Raw genomic sequence first — 17,615 nt, forward strand, 5'->3', positions numbered from 1 at the left:
CAAGCGAGCAAGCGAGCGGCGGCGGCTTAGATGAAAAACAGAATATCAAAACACATTTTTGGTGTTTTGAGAAAAATGTTTAATTTTTAGATTTTGTAAAGGGACAAGTCAAAAAAACGTCCCTGTTGCCAAACGCGTTTCTTTGTTTTTGTTGAAAAAAAAACAGAAACGATAAAAACGTCACGGTTGCCAAACGCTCCCAAGTTTATGCCAATAGTCAACAGTTCAGAAACAAGGTGAGATAATCATGTTCATGTAAAAATGATGATGATGATTATCATCATCATGAATCATAATCATGAATCATACTGTGTACTAGTCTATCATTAGTTTTTTCTTCGTTATCATTGCCATCATCATCATCATCAAGACCCTTTTTCACTGCCATCATCATCATCATTATTAAGACCCTTTTTCACCGTGAACATTAGTTTCAGTTAACTAAAGCATATTATATATATCTGCTTCGAAGATCAATTAGCTTTTGAATATTATAGCATTATCCACAGCAAGCAATAAATGAAGTTCCAATAAATAGACATTAGAGTGACCACTATTTAAGAACAAAAATATGGATGAATGGGCCACAAAAAAATAGCATTAGCAGCTAGTTCTGCAGTAACTCAGTGATACATCACCTTCACAAGGCGCTTTGCATTCTCGTTTACATTTCCACAGAGAAATGTTTTTGAGGTGTCTCCATGATATCCCTGAAAGAAAAACCACTACTGTTTAATTCCATCGTGGATAGACAGGCACATGAAATCTGCTAGTAGTATTTAACAGAATATTTCATATAGAAAGTATTTTTCAGTGATAAAAGAATCCATCATGCCAACCACTAAAGTCAGGATAAATATTTTTCGTTCTTCTTTTTGTTGTATTTTTTAGTATGAGATTAACTTCTTTTTTAGTATCTACTATGTACTAGAAAGATGATTAAGTAATTCGGAGACACCACACTGCAAAGTCAATCAGAGAGACCACACTACAAAGCAACTAATAGGTTTCTGGGTTCAGTTGAGCTGAGTCATATAACAAATCTTGAAAAGGTCTTTCTTTCTTGGTACAAAATTGAAAACCAGAAAACTAGACATTGTAAAGGATTGATATTCGACCTGGGACCATATGAAACAAAAAGGTTCAACTGTATTTATTAATCCAAACTTATGTATCCATATATTATTCATTTTTTTTTTCTAGCCAAGGAGAGACCAAAACCACTCTCTCCTTGGAATCCCGACCTGACAGGGTACAATTCCAACAATAATAGTCAGACAAGTTCTCCTGCATATTATGAATGATTATCAACAAACTACGATAAACTTCATATGAAAAAGGATTAATCTAAATTCCATAATTTTATACACAATTCGATAGCAGGAAATGCAAATATATTACTCTGATCCCTTTCAGATCAAAAGAGAACAGAATGAAGGAAATTCGATCTGAAACCAGAAACATATTCATTTTCCCACGTCTTACATATTATTTGAATGAATTGGTGAATCCCAACCAAGTAGCTTGACAAAAAAGTCAACAAATTAGTTTTCACGTGTATCTAGTAGATGCAACCAAACTGCATGGTCAGAGAGCAAAATGTACGTACATTTAAGTAGACTGTCACGTCAATGTTTATTATATCACCATCCTGCGTAAGAGAGAAAGATAGTGCCAAAGATATTTTAAATAGTGTTGTTTCTATCACGAAGTTACTCAAGAAATAAGGAAGAACTTGTAATCTTTGCAAACCTGAAGCTGCCGTGTGTCAGGAATTCCATGACACATGCATTCATTGACCGATGTGCATACACTTTTGGGAAAGCCACCATACCCAAGTGGGGAAGGATAAGCACCCGCATCAATGATCATGTTGTGCACTGCTTTATCAATTTCATTGGTTGTTATAGATGGCTGGTATAAAGACATCTCCGCAACTGTTAATTATATCATAAATACCAAAAACAGTTGCATGGGAATAGACAACTAACAATTTTCTAAAAGAAACCTGTAACTAGTCTAATAAATATTTTAGCTAGTGATAGATGTAAGAAAGAAAAAGGTGGTGCTGTACAGTAGAAAGAAATTATAATACCATTACAAACTCTTCAGCATAGTTAGCATCTTTTCAGTTTCCTATACAGAAATAGGAGACACTCAATCTTTACAGTATTGTTCATTCTTAGAGTCCATTGGCAGCAGCATCTAAATATTTTTCCAGTCAATCTGGGATCAGGTTTGGAGTGTGACTTCAGGAAATAAAGCTTCACATAAGCAGATCATTTGTAATAATTGTTCGTGAGTTGGCGACAAATCATAGTCTAGGAAACTAATGGCTCAACCTTAGTTCTCACATGGCTTAAATTCATTTAGCCATGGCACAAACCTTAGCCCTATTAAACTTATTTATGTTCCTCATACTCATCACAAAAACCATAGTTGTGAGGAAACTCAACAGGCCAAATGGAAGAAAGAACACATGGTTGTCCAAACTCCAAAGTGTTCCATTCTTAGGATCTGTTCATTCTATAGCAAGAGAATCCCAATTACCAAACCAGACAAGATATCCTTGAATCATATAGCAAGAGATTCCCAATTACCAAAACATGGTTTCTATAATTATATGCTTCCAAATGCTGCGCTTAGTTTATTACCCTTTCACAGCCTATCCCAAGCCATGATAAAGGAAAATGGATGAATTATGCAACTGACAAATATCGTAAAACTAAGTAGGATATCCTGAAGTAAATCTCAAAAAGAATACAAAATGATTCATGTAGCCAGATACAAAAGTTGCATAAAGGTTTGTTTGGTGTTCGTGTTGTATCTCTACCAAGTACCAATTAAAAGTTACAAAAGTAATTCAGTTTTCCCGTAATTCTTCATTCCTTAATGATGATTGCTTTTGTCAAAATACTCTTTTAAGCATTCCCGATTCACATTATATATAACCTTCCTTCCACATCATCCTATAGTCCTTGTCAACCAGACATGTTATCTGTGTGATAAAATGTATATTTGCTTGGGTCAATTGCCACAATAAACTAGTTTCTCTACCTACTTTCCAATGAGAATCTGACATGAAATAATGTTTGTGGTGCCTGTTGAGAATTTAACGCCGAAATCCCTAATGCAACGGAAACGCAGAATAGAAAAAAGTACACCAAGATTTAACGAGGTTCGGCAACTGCCTACGTCCTCGGGAGCCACACAATAAATTTCTTATTAATCAAATAAGAAATTACAAATCAAGAGCAAATCCCTAAACTGAGATTTCTCAAATAAACACTGTTGCTACAGTGTTAATAATTAAAGGGAATAAACCCCTTTCAAATCTCACTTGAGAATAATTAAACAACCCACTTATAAAACCCCTCTTTTCTTTTCTCTCTCTTTTTAATCCCTTTCTTTATCTCCACTCAAAACACTATTTGAGAGCTGGAGATTAGAAATCGCTGCTGCGATTTGAGAGAACGCTGCTGCGTTTAAAGGGGGAGAACGCTGCTGCGTTTTGGGGATTTTTCACCGCCGCCAGAGAAAAGTCGGGGAGAAGGAGCACCCAGCTAGGGCACAGAAGGGGGGCTTTTATAGCCGAAAATTGACAGGCTGGCGACAGCCTGTCGCCAGCCATGCGATGGACGCGGAGGTGGGAGGCCAAGACGCCAAGGTCGGTGCTGCGTCTTCCTGGAGCTCGTCGGAGCTCCTCCGCCGTTGGAGGTTGGTATCCATCTTCAACCTAACAATCTCCCACTTGGAGACCAAACCGACGACAATCAGGCTATCTCATCAAGCTCCTCTCCTGTGTGGCTCCGCCTTCATCATCTATGCATGAAGGCCAACTGAAGTTGCACACAACTTCAGTTTCTGAAAGGTCGCTGCCTTTGTCAACATATCCGCTGGATCCTTTCTTCCTTGGATATTCTGTTGAAATCCTTTGACAACTCGTCGGGCTCTGTATCTTCTGGAACCACCCTGTTCCTTCTTCACTCGATACACCCACTTGTTGTGACGTGCCTTCTTCCCTATGGGCAACTCAGCTAGTCCCCATGTCTGGTTGGAGATCAGAGATTTCATCTCTTCTTTCGCAGCAAACTCCCACTTGCTCGCATCTCCACTCTGACAAGCTTCATCAAAGCTTTCAGACTCTCCTCCATTTGTCAGCAACATATAATTCATGTATCTGCTGTTAGGCACAGGAGGACGAGTAGTTCCCCTCAATATCGGAGCTGGTGCGTCGGGCTTCTGCGCACCAATCTGTACAACAGTCTCTTCTGGCTGAGGACCTTCTGCATTGGGTTCTTCCGAGAGGTTATCTGGGACATCATCTGCATCTACAAATGTTGACTCGCTCTCTGAGTCACCGTCATCTGTCCTGTGCATGTCCTTGTACATCACCTTCTCGTTGAATGTCACATCTCTGCACCTGATCACCTTCTTGTTTTCGTTGTCCCAAATGCGGTAGCCGAACTCGTCTTCACCATACCCGATGAATGTGCATTTCTTGGACTTGGGATCAGGCTCATTCCTGCCTTGATCACTTATATGCACATAAGCTACACAACCGAAAACTTTGAGATGTGAGAGGGTTACCTCCTTTCCGCACCATACCTCTTCTGGTATTCTGTGCTCCAATGGAACCGATGGACCTCGGTTGATCAAGTAAGCTGCTGTGTTGACTGCTTCTGCCCAGAACTGCTTCGGTAGACCTGACTGCATCCGAATGCTTCTGGCTCTCTCTGTCAACGTTCTATTCATGCGCTCAGCCACACCATTGTGCTGAGGCGTGCCGGGCACGGTCCTCTCCATTCTGATACCGTGCTCATAGCAGAACTTCTTGAATCTGGTGTCTTCATACTCACCACCATTGTCTGTTCTGAGTTTCTTTACCCTCAAACTGGTCTCATTCTCGACCATGGCTTTCCATCTTCTGAAAGCCTCAAACACTTCTGACTTTTTCTTCAGAAAGTAGATCCATACTTTCCGAGAGTGATCATCAATAAAAGTCACGAAGTAGTGTTTCCCGCCAATCGACGCGGTGGTTGTTGGTCCCCAAACATCTGAGTGAACAAGCTCTAGCTTCTGCTTCCTAGGGGTTCTGCTACTTGCCTGAAAGCTAACTCTCTTCTGCTTTCCAAGTATGCATTCTTCACACACATCAATCTCTACTGATTGTAAACCTGGGAGTTTTCTCTTTGTGTGCATAACCTTCATCCCCTTTTCACTCATATGACCGAGTCTCTGGTGCCACAGCTTTGAAGTCTCATTGCCTGCTGCAACTGAGATCGAACAACGTGCACCCGCTGTCATATACAGGGTACCAGTCTTCCTACCTCTGGCAATCGTCATTGCGCCCTTCGAAATCCTCCAGTCATTCTCGCATGGAAAGTCATCGTGTAGCCTTCACTAGCCAGCTGGCTTACTGAGATTAAGTTCCTCTTCAGGTCGGGAATATACCTGACATCCTTCAGCTCCCATACTGACCCATTCAGCTTAATCTTCACTACACCTTTGCCAATAATGGCACATGCTTGATCGTCACCAAGATATACATTTCCAAGGTTTCCGGGGATATACTTCTCGAGGAATTCTTTCTGAGAAGTAGCATGGAATGATGCTCCCGAGTCCAACACCCAAGACTCCTCCTTGCTCTCCAAAGAGCATATCAGCGCATCATCTCCTCCTGAGGTGGAGGCAACATTCACATCTGCATTTGCCTCCCACTCCTCCCGTGCACTCCTGCACTGATTCTTGTAGTGCCCGGTTTTCCCGCACTTCCAACACTCGATAGCCTTCGAACTGTTGGGATTTCTGGATTTGGATCTCCTATCATCTGATCCATTTCCTCTGGTTGAACTTTTACCTCTTGACTCTGTATGCAATACTGAAGAGGTTGTAGCTTCACCCGACTCTCTCCGTCGGATCTCCTCACTGAGAACCAGATCACGAACGTCGTCAAACTTCAACTTTCTCTTTCCCGACGAGCTACTCACAGGTGTGACTGTAGCGTTCCAACTCTCTGGTAGGGAAGACAAAAGGATCAACGCTCGAACTTCCTCATCAAACTCAATATCAACTGAACTCAATTGGGTCGTGACTGTATTGAGTTCATTGAGATGATGTGCTACCGATGCACCTTCCGCCATTCGCAGATTAAACAACCGCCTCATCAAATGGACTTTATTTGAGGCTGATGGCTTCTCATACATATTTGAGAGTGCTGCCATAAGACCCGCCGTGGTCTTCTCCTTTGCAATGTTAAAAGCAACATTGCGGGTTAACGTCAAACGAATAACCCCGAGGGCTTTTCTGTCCAGAAGATTCCAATCTTCTTCCTTCATACCCTCCGGCTTCTTCCCCGAGAGAGGTTGATACAGAATTTTCTGATACAGATAATCCTCTATCTGCATTTTCCAGAATCCAAAATCTGATCCATCAAACTTCTCTATTCTCACCTTTCCCTCATCTGCGGTCATGGCTCCCACTTGAATCTGACTTCCTCTAGATCGTTTCACGCTCTGATACCAGTTGTTGGGAATTCTAACGCCGAAATCCCTAATGCAACGGAAACACAGAATAGAAAAAAGTACACCAAGATTTAACGAGGTTCGGCAACTGCCTACGTCCTCGGGAGCCACACAATAAATTTTTTATTAATCAAATAAGAAATTATAAATCAAGAGCAAATCCCTAAACTGAGATTTCTCAAATAAACACTGTTGCTACAGTGTTAATAATTAAAGGGAATAAACCCATTTCAAATCTCACTTGAGAATAATTAAACAACCCACTTATAAAACCCCTCTTTTTTTTTCTCTCTCTTTTTTAATCCCTTTCTTTATCTCCCCTCAAAACACTATTTGAGAGCTGGAGATTAGAAATCACTGCTGCGATTTGAGAGAACGCTGCTGCGTTTAAAGGGGGAGAACGCTGCTGCGTTTTGGGGATTTTTCGCGGACGCGATGGTGGGGCGCTGACGCGGACGTCGGAGTTCCGAACGCGGGGTCGCCATCTCCCAAACGCGCGGGTCGTCGAGCTGGGACGCCATGGTCAGGTGCGCGTTCGCTGAGGGTCGCGTTCGCCCAATTCGAGCTCAACTGCTCGAGCTCATCTGCCACCATCGCGTTCGTCGTCGAATTCGCTGAGTCGACGCTCGCCTGCATCAATCTGGAGCTCGTCGGAGCTCCTCCGCCGTCGTAGGTTGGTATCCACCCCCAACCTAACAGTGCCATGGTGGTTTATGTCATTATGTCCCTTCGAAGTCTTGTGAATTGGTCGTAACCAGCAATTACCATGTTGGAAGAGCAGAAAATAAAAACTACTACGTCGAAATATGCATTCATTGTGTATTAGATGATCAAACATCCAGTAAGGACATAACACATGAAAAAGTTCAAATGGAAAACCAAACAAATGCATGGGAAGCTGAACTTAGGGTGAAAAATAAACTAAAGCAAACAGCAGAAAATCAGATACACTTATGTTGGATAAACACAGAAACTGAAAATTACACTGTCAAAATTAGTTCTTACCCTGACCATTGTTCCTGCAAATTCCAAAACACGGGCAGCAAGCTCACCAGCAGCTCTCATGCGAGCAATTCCCTCATCATCGTGTATTTGATGTTCTTTGGAGAGTTCCGGCAATAGGTTCGAGCCAACATAAGGAGGTTTCAGAATGTGGTCCGGCACAGGAAGCCGACCAGAGACTTTTCCACGCCTTAATGGAGGTCTCTTCTTTACTTTCTCTGAATCTCGAAGCTCTCTAGACCTTCACGTAACAAATAAAATTGATGATACGCAAGAGAAACATTGACTTGTGCATATGTACAATTGGGTCACACTAAATTGCAATTCTAGCTCAATCCAACCTAATCTAACTATAACTGAACAAAACTTGATTTTACAATCCAGCAAATATATGAACTAAAACGTATGCATGCCATGCAAAATATAACTCCGCGCACATCATATTGGAGTCAAAATGATATAAGTGCTAAATGGCCTTTAACTAATCAAATGCAATATATTAAAGTTACAAACCTTCTAATTCGCATGGCTTCCTCCAACCCAGACAGTCTTTTCGATACAATAAAGTTACACTTCTCTCTAGTAGCTTTCCCTATATCATCACAAAATAACACAAAATATAAGAGCTTGTAATTAATTTTACAATAATACATGTTTTTTGGCCAAGTTTCACGCTTCTTACAACTGATAGACTTGTACTCAACCGTTCATTTGTTAACAGAACTACTCACAGGCAAAACACCAAACAGAATGCGAGCATCCGCAAATAAGAGAAACGCATTGATTTATTTTGCAAACCTGCAGAAGCAATAGGAAGCGTGGACTTTACGGGTTGGCCGACGAGGAAATATTTTTCAGGGTGGCTTCTGAAAGAAGAAGACGACGGCGGTGCAAAGCTCAGGCCGGTGACTGGACATCTCGCTGCCATTCGACGAGGAAAATTTGTTTGGATAAAGTTTGAAACTTTGCCTAGAGATATTTTCGGCTTTTTCATTTGGGTAAAAATATGGAGACCAAAAGATACGGGCCAGTCAATGACTGTCAATGGCCTGGCCCAATTATAGACAACTTCGAGCACATTTCATTTTGTTTTTTATTTTAGCAAAAGGCCTTAGATAGGCCTTAGGATTTCTTTATATTAGTTAGTATTCGTTTTTTAATACGCAACTCTTGTGATACGGCAATTCAGATCAAGAACGAGGATTGAAGTAGACTAATGAACCCAAAATTTATCAATAACTTTTAGCCTTTCTGTTTTCAAAAGAAAAGGCATATATAATAGGGCTAACACCTAGGACCTCCATTGTCCAATTTCAACCGTCTAAAACAAGCATAAAGCTATGTTTGCTAGATGTATGTCATTAATTTTTATCATTAGAACTCCACCTAGGTCGCGGGTTTATCAAAATTTTGAAATCCTATTACAGGTTTATCGCAAATTGTACTTGCAAATCGCACTCTACTTATAGTTTAAATAGTAAAGACTTAAGTCTAAACCTGTATAACTAGAGACCAGCCTACAACAAACAGTTGCAACTGTATTTATTAGTTCTTGATACGAGTTGCCGGACGAGCATCCTTGATCGTGAAATTATCAAGAGTGAGTTGAGAAGAAGACGATAGAAAACACAAGAACAATTCAATTTTGGCAAAGGAAAATACCTTCTCTAGATTATGAGAATAATATATTACAAATCCCTCTCTCACAATCTCTCTAGAATCAAGAACAATCTCTCAATTCTCTCTAAACCCTAATCTCCTGGTTAGGATCTCACCTTTCTGATTTCTCTGATTGTTTAGAACCCTAAAACAATCCTCTTTATAGAGTTTACAACGTGGATGACAACTTGTAATTAAATAAACCAAAATCAAACAGGAAAACAGAGTCCCAAACGAAGCAGGAAAGCTCAGGAAACCGTCACGGTCGACCGCAGAGAACATCATGATCGACAGGATCCAACGACAGAAACCAAAACCCATTACAGTGTTTGGTCGGTCGACCGCAAAACCCATCGCGGTCGACCATGGCAAACGACCGAGACAAAAATCGCCTACATGGTTTTGGCGGTCGACCGCAGAGTACGTCGCTGTCGAGCGCGAAAAGTCCAGAGACTTTCCCTGAGCTGTGCACGTTCGCGGTCGACCGCGGCGTCACGTGCGGTCGACCGTGTAGGCGTCAAAAAATGCTAATAGATATCCAAATACAGCTCAAGAGGAGATCATCGAAAAATCAAAGAAAAAAAAGACAGTCTTTACTGTCTCGCACGCGAGACAGACTTTACTGTCTCTCCGCGCGAGACAGTCTTTACCGTCTCTCCGTGCGAGACAGTGTTTACTGTCTCTCCGTGCGAGACAGCGTTTACTGTCTCTCCGTGCGAGACAGTGTTTACTGTCTCTCCGTGAGACAGCGTTTGCTGTCTCTCCGCGCGAGACAGCGTTTGCTGTCTCTCCGCGCGAGACAACGTTTGTTGTCTCTCCGTGCGAGACAGTTTTGAAATGGTCAGAAATCACCTTGAACAACTGCCACACACGTCCATTAACTGTCAAAGAACATGAGGAATGTCGTGGGCGAGAATCACGTTGATAACTGCCAAAATAACGGAGTTGTAAAACGTGGGAAGGCAGTTACAACGAAAACTGCCAGACAGTTACTGTTCCCGAGACAGTAAACACTGTCTCGGAAGCACTGTTCATCCCAGAGGCTATAAATACCCCCCGAGATCGATTTTTTTGGAGGAGGCTGATCAGAGAGCATCCACAGGCTGATTTCAGAGCAGAGAGGGTAGAGTACTCGAGCTTCTGTAACTCCTTGATATTCAGGCTTTGACTTGATTTCAAGAAGAACGACTATCTTACCTTGATAAGATATCGTTTCAAGTTCTCACTTCGATAAACGAAGTCAGAATCATAAACCCCTCACGATTCGATCAGAATATGTGATTTGGTGGTCCACGGGCTAACGCACCCCCGGCACAGGCAAAGATCCCAAGCAAGCAGTGATCCAAACAACGATCCTGCGTTTGTTTCCCAAGAGTTGTAATTTTCATTTTGTTGTGTAAAAGAAGTCTTATAAAAAGGCTATCTCTTTTTGAATTTATTGTAATCGACTGAAGATATAATGAATTCCATGACAAAACCAACTTTTGACGCAAACAGACCGCTGGAAGTCTAAAGTGTTTTCCTGCAGTTTTCCTGTACTCTTCGACATTGCCGCCTTCAACGACTTCGTCCACGTCTCCATTCTCAAGATACCATGAGAATTATCTATCCACAAGCTCCCATGAGGATCGCTAAGCTTCCGAAGCAAGGAAGGAGATGCACCCGTATCAGTTCTACGAGACAAACATGTATAATTAGTCTAAAATATTTCAAGGAGCTCTAAAAGCAAGTGTTCTACAGGGGGAGGTCTTATCATGTGAGCCAAGACAGGGAGCTGCTGATCGAGCTAGATCTTGCCTACCACATTCGGGTCACGCCCGGGTCGTGCAGTGAAAATGACACGGGTTTGGCCTTTCAATGATTCTTCTCCTTGGAATATTTCCTTTCATTTTAGCTTAAACAAGTAAAGGACGAAAAATCAAAATGCATGTAGCTTCGTCCACTCCCATCCACTAGTTTGTTCAACGTAGCCCTCAAACTAAATCTGCCACAAAATCCATTTGTAGATGTGCAAAGTAACGTTTTAATCTACAACCAAGAAATCATGAGCAAAACTCGCGCACAACCGAAGGATATTCCCCGCACCACACGCCCGGAGACCGCTCGCTCTGAAATATTCGCGGAGGTCCTTTTCCACTCACTTTACTGGAGGCACTAAAGACGACTGCTTTTATGATTGAATAATGTCCTTTCTTCTATTTATTAGTTATTTCCGAAAGTAGTTTGTTTGAATAATGTTCTTTTTTATATTTTAGTAGTTTGTTTATTAGTCCGATAGTATTGACTTTACCCGATTTATTATGTCTGATTCCTATCTGGTAGTTTCTGGTTGGGTACGGGTCTACATTTGCCCCTCCGGTCTTGCATACTATTAGCATGTTTGACAAGTTTTGACCGAGTAATAGACTAATTTACCCATTATCATTTCACATAATTACATGCCCCCCACTTATCTCTTTCTAATCTCATTAACTTTTTTTAATTGTTATCATTTTTAACAATAATGGTGGATTATAAGCCATCCATTTGGCAAAAACTCTTACCGTTAAAACTAAATTATAATGCACTAAAATTACCAAATGCTTTGGCTTATAATTCACTTAGCTTATAATCCATTTGTGAATTATATGTCATGTGGATTGTAATCCAAAGTTGCCAAATATGCTCATATGATTCTAGTATTGCATAATGAGGTTGGACTTGGATCAGGGTGGCTGTATACCAATATGGAAAATCTCTTGTCTACTATTGATAAAGACTATATGAATATATAAAACTGCCATACACGAATGTAGTTTTTTTTAATAACTCAATCTATAGTCAAACTCAAGACCATGAGAGCCATATATTAAAACATGTCAACTATTAGGATCACACGCATTAGGTTATAAATGAATATAATACTATCTCAATAATATCACAGCATATGCAGGCTCAATGTAGAGATTGGAATATGAAGGTTAGATTAGATGCTCTTGGGATGAGTTTTGCTAACCATTGAAAACCAATCTCAACGCATCATTAATATACCATTTCTTTTTGACAGAATATCATATGCCTATCAATTCACAGATGACGCTATTACTCTAACATAAGTTCAAGCGGAGGATAACAAAAGGATACAGCTGTAAAGATATGAGAAAGAGAAGTCACAGAATTTGAGACTATAAGCTAGAGATGATTATGTTGGGGATTCGAAACAATCAATCGAACTCTTGCCCTTCCAGACCTTGTGTTGAAAAAAGGAAAGTAGAAAATTCACCACAAATTTGATCAAAACTTATAAAAGAGTAAAGGAGATGAACACATCAGATTTAACGAGGTTCGGCAAACGTGCCTACGTCCTCGAGAGTCACACCACATAATTCTTTTATTAATTAAAGAAGAAATACAAGCTCTCAAACTAGGGTTTTATCTCTCTGAGATTCTCTCTTATTAATTAAAGAAGAAATACAAGCTCTCAAACTAGGGTTTTATCTCTCTGAGATTCTCTCTCTTTTTTACAGTCAAAAAGCTCCTCAAACTAGGGTTTTATCTCTCTGAGATTCTCTCTCTTTTTTACAGTCAAAAAGCTCTCTTTTTCGTGTTCATATCAAGCCCTAAAAACGTTTAGATATATATAGAGTCCTGGAAGAAACATAATCCAAAACAGATAAGAAAACTGGCTGACTGCGTCGCGGTCGACAGTGACGGTCGACCGTGCAGGTCTCGCGGTCGACCACGGCGGTCGACTGAACCAAAACCCGAGACCAAAACCAATTACAGAGATTTGCGCGGTCGACCGCCTTCGGATCCAGCTCCTCCTGAGCCCCTGTGCCTGTTCGCGGTCGACCGCAGAAGACTCGCTGTCGACCATGAATCGGTCTGCTTGTTTTCTTCGTCGTTTTGATTCCAGCTCTTGTCTCGACTTTGGGTCTACACTTTAGACTAACAGATTACACAAGCTATATATTTGACGAAATAAAAACGATGATGCATCGAGTAATAATCTGGGTCAAAAAGTTATGAGGATGCATCGAGGATTTTACTTTCATATAAAGAACTGTCAGGTTTATTTTACTTTCATATAAAGAACTAGGAAGGCAATAGCAAGAAAAGTTCAGAATATGGACATGCAAATGAAAATGATATCTTAATTTAATGAATTATAAATATAATCAGTGTAATGTAAACTTTATTACATAACAATGCATGTAACGGAATTTACCTTAGAAGATGAAAAGAAATTTGTTAAATCAAAGAAAATACAAGAATTAAAGAGATCAATAACCTGATTAGATTGGAGGAACATTTGAAAGGGTTTTATTTATCTACGGTAAAAAGAATGGAGGACTGATAACCTATTTCACTTTCCAAAATAACCTACCTTGGAAAATGGAAAAAGTAACTACGAAAAATTTAATATGAAATTGAAGCAAGCTTACTTTTTGGTCAATTTAGATTTTAAACTAGTTTTTTTATGTTGTGCATGTTTGTTAATATACCAAATAAGTTAGTTCATAAGTTATATTTAAAAAGTTGGTATACCCCAGCTTTTAAAAACTAACTTATAAGCAAATCTAAATAAATTAGGTTTGACCAAACAAATTACTATACTATCCAAACAATATTTATAGCATTTTTATCATAAAAACCAAAAATCACTAAAAGCTAACATAACTTATCATACTCCCCTTTAAAAGCACGAGTTCGGAAAATCTTTTTTAGACAAATATACCCATTTATAGTTTGAACTACCTTATCTATAATTAAATTCTAATTTTCAATGGTCAATATTACCCTTCACTATTTTGAATATTTTATTTACATCTTAATCTATCCTAATCATAATCATATCTTATCCTAATCCTATGTGAACCATGTTTAGCTTAACAATTTAAAAAAACTAATATTAATAAAATATATAAAACATAAAAATGATATTAGTTTGTTAAGATAAAGAAATTACAAGTAGATAACATATTATAATACATGAAGTATTGCAAAAAAACCATAAAAAGTTTTAAAATTGCAGAAAAGACCCTGAAAAGTTCAAAATTATAAAACCCATCCAAATGTCTCAAAACTTAAAATAAAAAACATGAAATTAAAAAATTAACATTAGTTTGCAAAGAATTTAAAATTTACAGTTAACACCTCAATGTCTCAAAAATTATAAAAACACCCTCAAAAGTTTAAATTACAAACAAGCACATTAAAATTCTAAAATTTTAAAACTTACAAACAACACAGATGAATTAAAAAGATTACCACGATACACCTAAAATTTTTGATATTTAAATTTAAATTTTTTAATTAACACCCTCAATATTTCAAAAATTATAGAAACACCTTCAAAAGTTTAAATTATAAAAAGCCACCCTAAAATTCTAAAATTTGTAAATAAAATAAGATGAATTCAAGATATTACCCTTAGACACCTAAAAATTTAAAATTTGCCAAAATTAACCTCAAAATTTTTAAAAAACTCCTTAAAATTTAAAAATCGTAAAAAAAACTCTAAATTTTCAAAATTTTTAACTAGCACACATCAAATTCGTCGATTGGTAGACCGCTGAAATTTAATATTTTTCAAAATTAATCTATAGTTTTAATAATTAAAAAAGACACCCTCAAAATTTTAGAGTTACAAGAAATATACTAACATTTAAAAAATTACCACCAACACATGAAACATAGAATTTACAACTACCAAACTTAAAAGTAAATTTTTTTAAAAACTCTTTCAAAATTTTAAAAATTATAAATCACACCCTCAAAGTTCAAAACCACAAAAATGGGCTAAAATTTTAAAACTTGGCAAAGAAAAGTGTAATTGTTTGGTATTATATATATATATATATATATTAAAATTTCTAATTTAGGGATTTACTATCCATTTTCAGCATCTAAGAATAGTCTAAGTTGATACTGGTAAACAAAAACAATAAGAATTGATTAAAAACATCCGGTTAATGGATAAAATTTTTAAAAATATTATAGATTAAAAATTATCGGCACTATATAAATTAAAGTAATTTCATATAATTTTAGTAATAAGTTGGGGTAGCCAAAATACATTCGTAACATTAATTGATAGATGTTTAAATCCATAGAAATGATAAAACACTATAATATTATACCTTAGCATTAATTGATTTTAATTTAGAAACTTTAATCTTTGACGTTAATAATATTTATAGGGTAAAAGAATACAAGGAATTACATATGGAGAAACTATTAGAATATTTAGAGATAACTTTAAAAGAATTGAGTTATTTCCATTGCAAATGGGAAAGTGATGGAAATAAATCTAAAATTCAGAAAACGTCAATGAATCACTTGAATTGGCATTAACATAAGACATATCTATTAATGAAGCACTGAATGAGTTACATTAAAAAATAATTTAATAACTTTATCCTAATCAAAGAAAAAATCTCCATGGAAGACATAAGAAAAATTAGTAAGTATTCATAAATTCCATACTGTGTTCTTCAAATTAAATATTAATATTATAATCTAAGAGAAATTGGTAATGAATAATGCAGGTATTTAGTTTAGATCTTTATGGAAAATGACAGGGATAGAGCAAAGGTAATATTATTGAAATAACAGAAATTCTTATTGGATGCACATCAGAAGAATTCATTTTAGAGGAAAATAAAGAGATAGCTTCTAATTTATTTAAGTAATAAATTAGGAACACAAAGAATTTTATATATATGAAATTAATATTTATTCTCATTGAAATAGAAAAAAATCAAAGTCTATATTTTGAGCAGTTTGTGTTGAACATCATAAGTACATTTGACTTCTTTGTAAAGTTAAATGAGATGATAAAAAATTAACGAGCCTAGGAAAGATAATAGCATAAAAAATACAAAATTAGCCTGATGTCACAATTGATGTAGATGATGAAGACAATACTCTAGAATTGTCCGAGAAATGATAAATGATAAACCTGAAGAAGGATTGTCTTAACTCAATAAAAAAATAAAATAGAAGAAATAAAAACAATATTTTATAAATATTTTATAGAATAGTTTAATTATTTTGAGTGAAATTAGGAATCTTTAAAAGGGAGTTTCATGAATTTTTTTCAGTACTTTTATATTCTTATGTGGATGTTTTTATCATATAAAAATATACTAGAGTTAGCATTAATCTTTAATTTATATTTTTTTATGAAGTCTATCAATGATTAGGAACAAATTTCATATTCTCTTTTGCATCGTTTTAACATACTTTAAATCAATCATTTTGCCATATTGGTTTTAAATATTCACCTTCCTTGTATAACACTATTTTAATATTTTTTACTTTGCAATGCTATACTTTCTCAAATAAAGCTTAGTTTCATATCGGTCAAAAATAATATGAAAATTCAAATTATTTTTAAATTATATTTGTTTTTTGTCAATTCAAATATCAACATGAAAATTTAAATTGGGTGTATCCCATTTAAACAAACATAAAAAAATAATCGGGATGTAAGAGTTTAAAGAAAAAAATGAGCACAAACTGCCAAAAATACTTAATCATGGTATTAAATCACGTGCATTGCACGTGTGTAAAAACTAGTAATCTTAAAAAAAAAGCATGAATCCCAAACACAGTTAGAATTAAGGGATAAACAAATAAACAAATACAGATCCGTTACTATTACAAGTGTATGTAGGAGCACAATATTTATACTAATACAATATATATACTAAAAATTGGAGTGAAATTAAAATAATATTAAATATTACAAAAAGCATTAAATAAAAATATTATTATTAAAATATTTACAAAAGTAAAAAATATTATATTAATATATAAATGTTACTACTCTATATCAAGAAATAAGTTTTCAAATAATACATGAAATAAAAAATTATTAAATTTTGATTTTTATATTAATTATTCTATAATATAAAAAATCCATGAATAGTTATATATCTTAATTTTTATATTATTGTTATTTATTAATGTACTAAATATGCGTAAATCCTTATATGGTAATTCGTTATTTAAAAATTATATTATAAGTGCAAATACATTGGAAATGTAAATTATAATTTAAAATTTTAATAATGGAATTAATATTTTTTATATGTGTTTATAGAGTCTCTTTGGTTCAGGGGCTATTTGGTTGGCATTTTTTGCCTTTGTTTCCCTGCCAAAACTGATAAAAAGTTGTCAGTTTTTACCGCTTTACTTGCAAAAACGCCCCAAAATAGACGTTTTTTGCAAGTAAAGCTGTCAAAACTAACAGGTTTTGTCAGTTTTGGCAGGAAAACCCAAACAAAAAAGTAAACCAAACAGCCCCTCAATATTTTTAGCTTTGAAAGTTACTATAGTTGTCAGGCTATAATAACTTTTAAGCTTTACTTTGTTTGTTTGGGCAGACATGAAGCTACTTGGCAACCAAAAATCCTAGTTGATGTAAGCATAAAAAATTGTCTA

At 36.6% G+C, this 17,615-nt stretch overlaps 1 protein-coding gene across 1 annotated transcript in view; it reads right to left on the reverse strand.

Annotated features, from left to right (window-relative positions):
* The window catches only part of LOC109833478 (methionine aminopeptidase 1B, chloroplastic), a 12,641-nt gene extending 4,135 nt beyond the window's left edge, over positions 1–8,506 (reverse strand). Inside the window, exons 1-6 of the mRNA XM_020401157.1 lie at positions 8,325–8,506; positions 8,040–8,118; positions 7,530–7,767; positions 1,753–1,914; positions 1,610–1,651; positions 639–710 (exon numbers count right to left, since the gene is read on the reverse strand). Of these exons, the coding sequence (XP_020256746.1) occupies positions 639–710; positions 1,610–1,651; positions 1,753–1,914; positions 7,530–7,767; positions 8,040–8,118; positions 8,325–8,454 (723 nt within the window). The 5' untranslated portion in view covers positions 8,455–8,506. The remainder of the gene's footprint in view (positions 1–638; positions 711–1,609; positions 1,652–1,752; positions 1,915–7,529; positions 7,768–8,039; positions 8,119–8,324) is intronic.

Source organism: Asparagus officinalis, chromosome 3, assembly GCF_001876935.1.
Source record: "Asparagus officinalis chromosome 3, Aspof.V1, whole genome shotgun sequence".
Lineage (NCBI taxonomy): Eukaryota > Viridiplantae > Streptophyta > Magnoliopsida > Asparagales > Asparagaceae > Asparagus > Asparagus officinalis.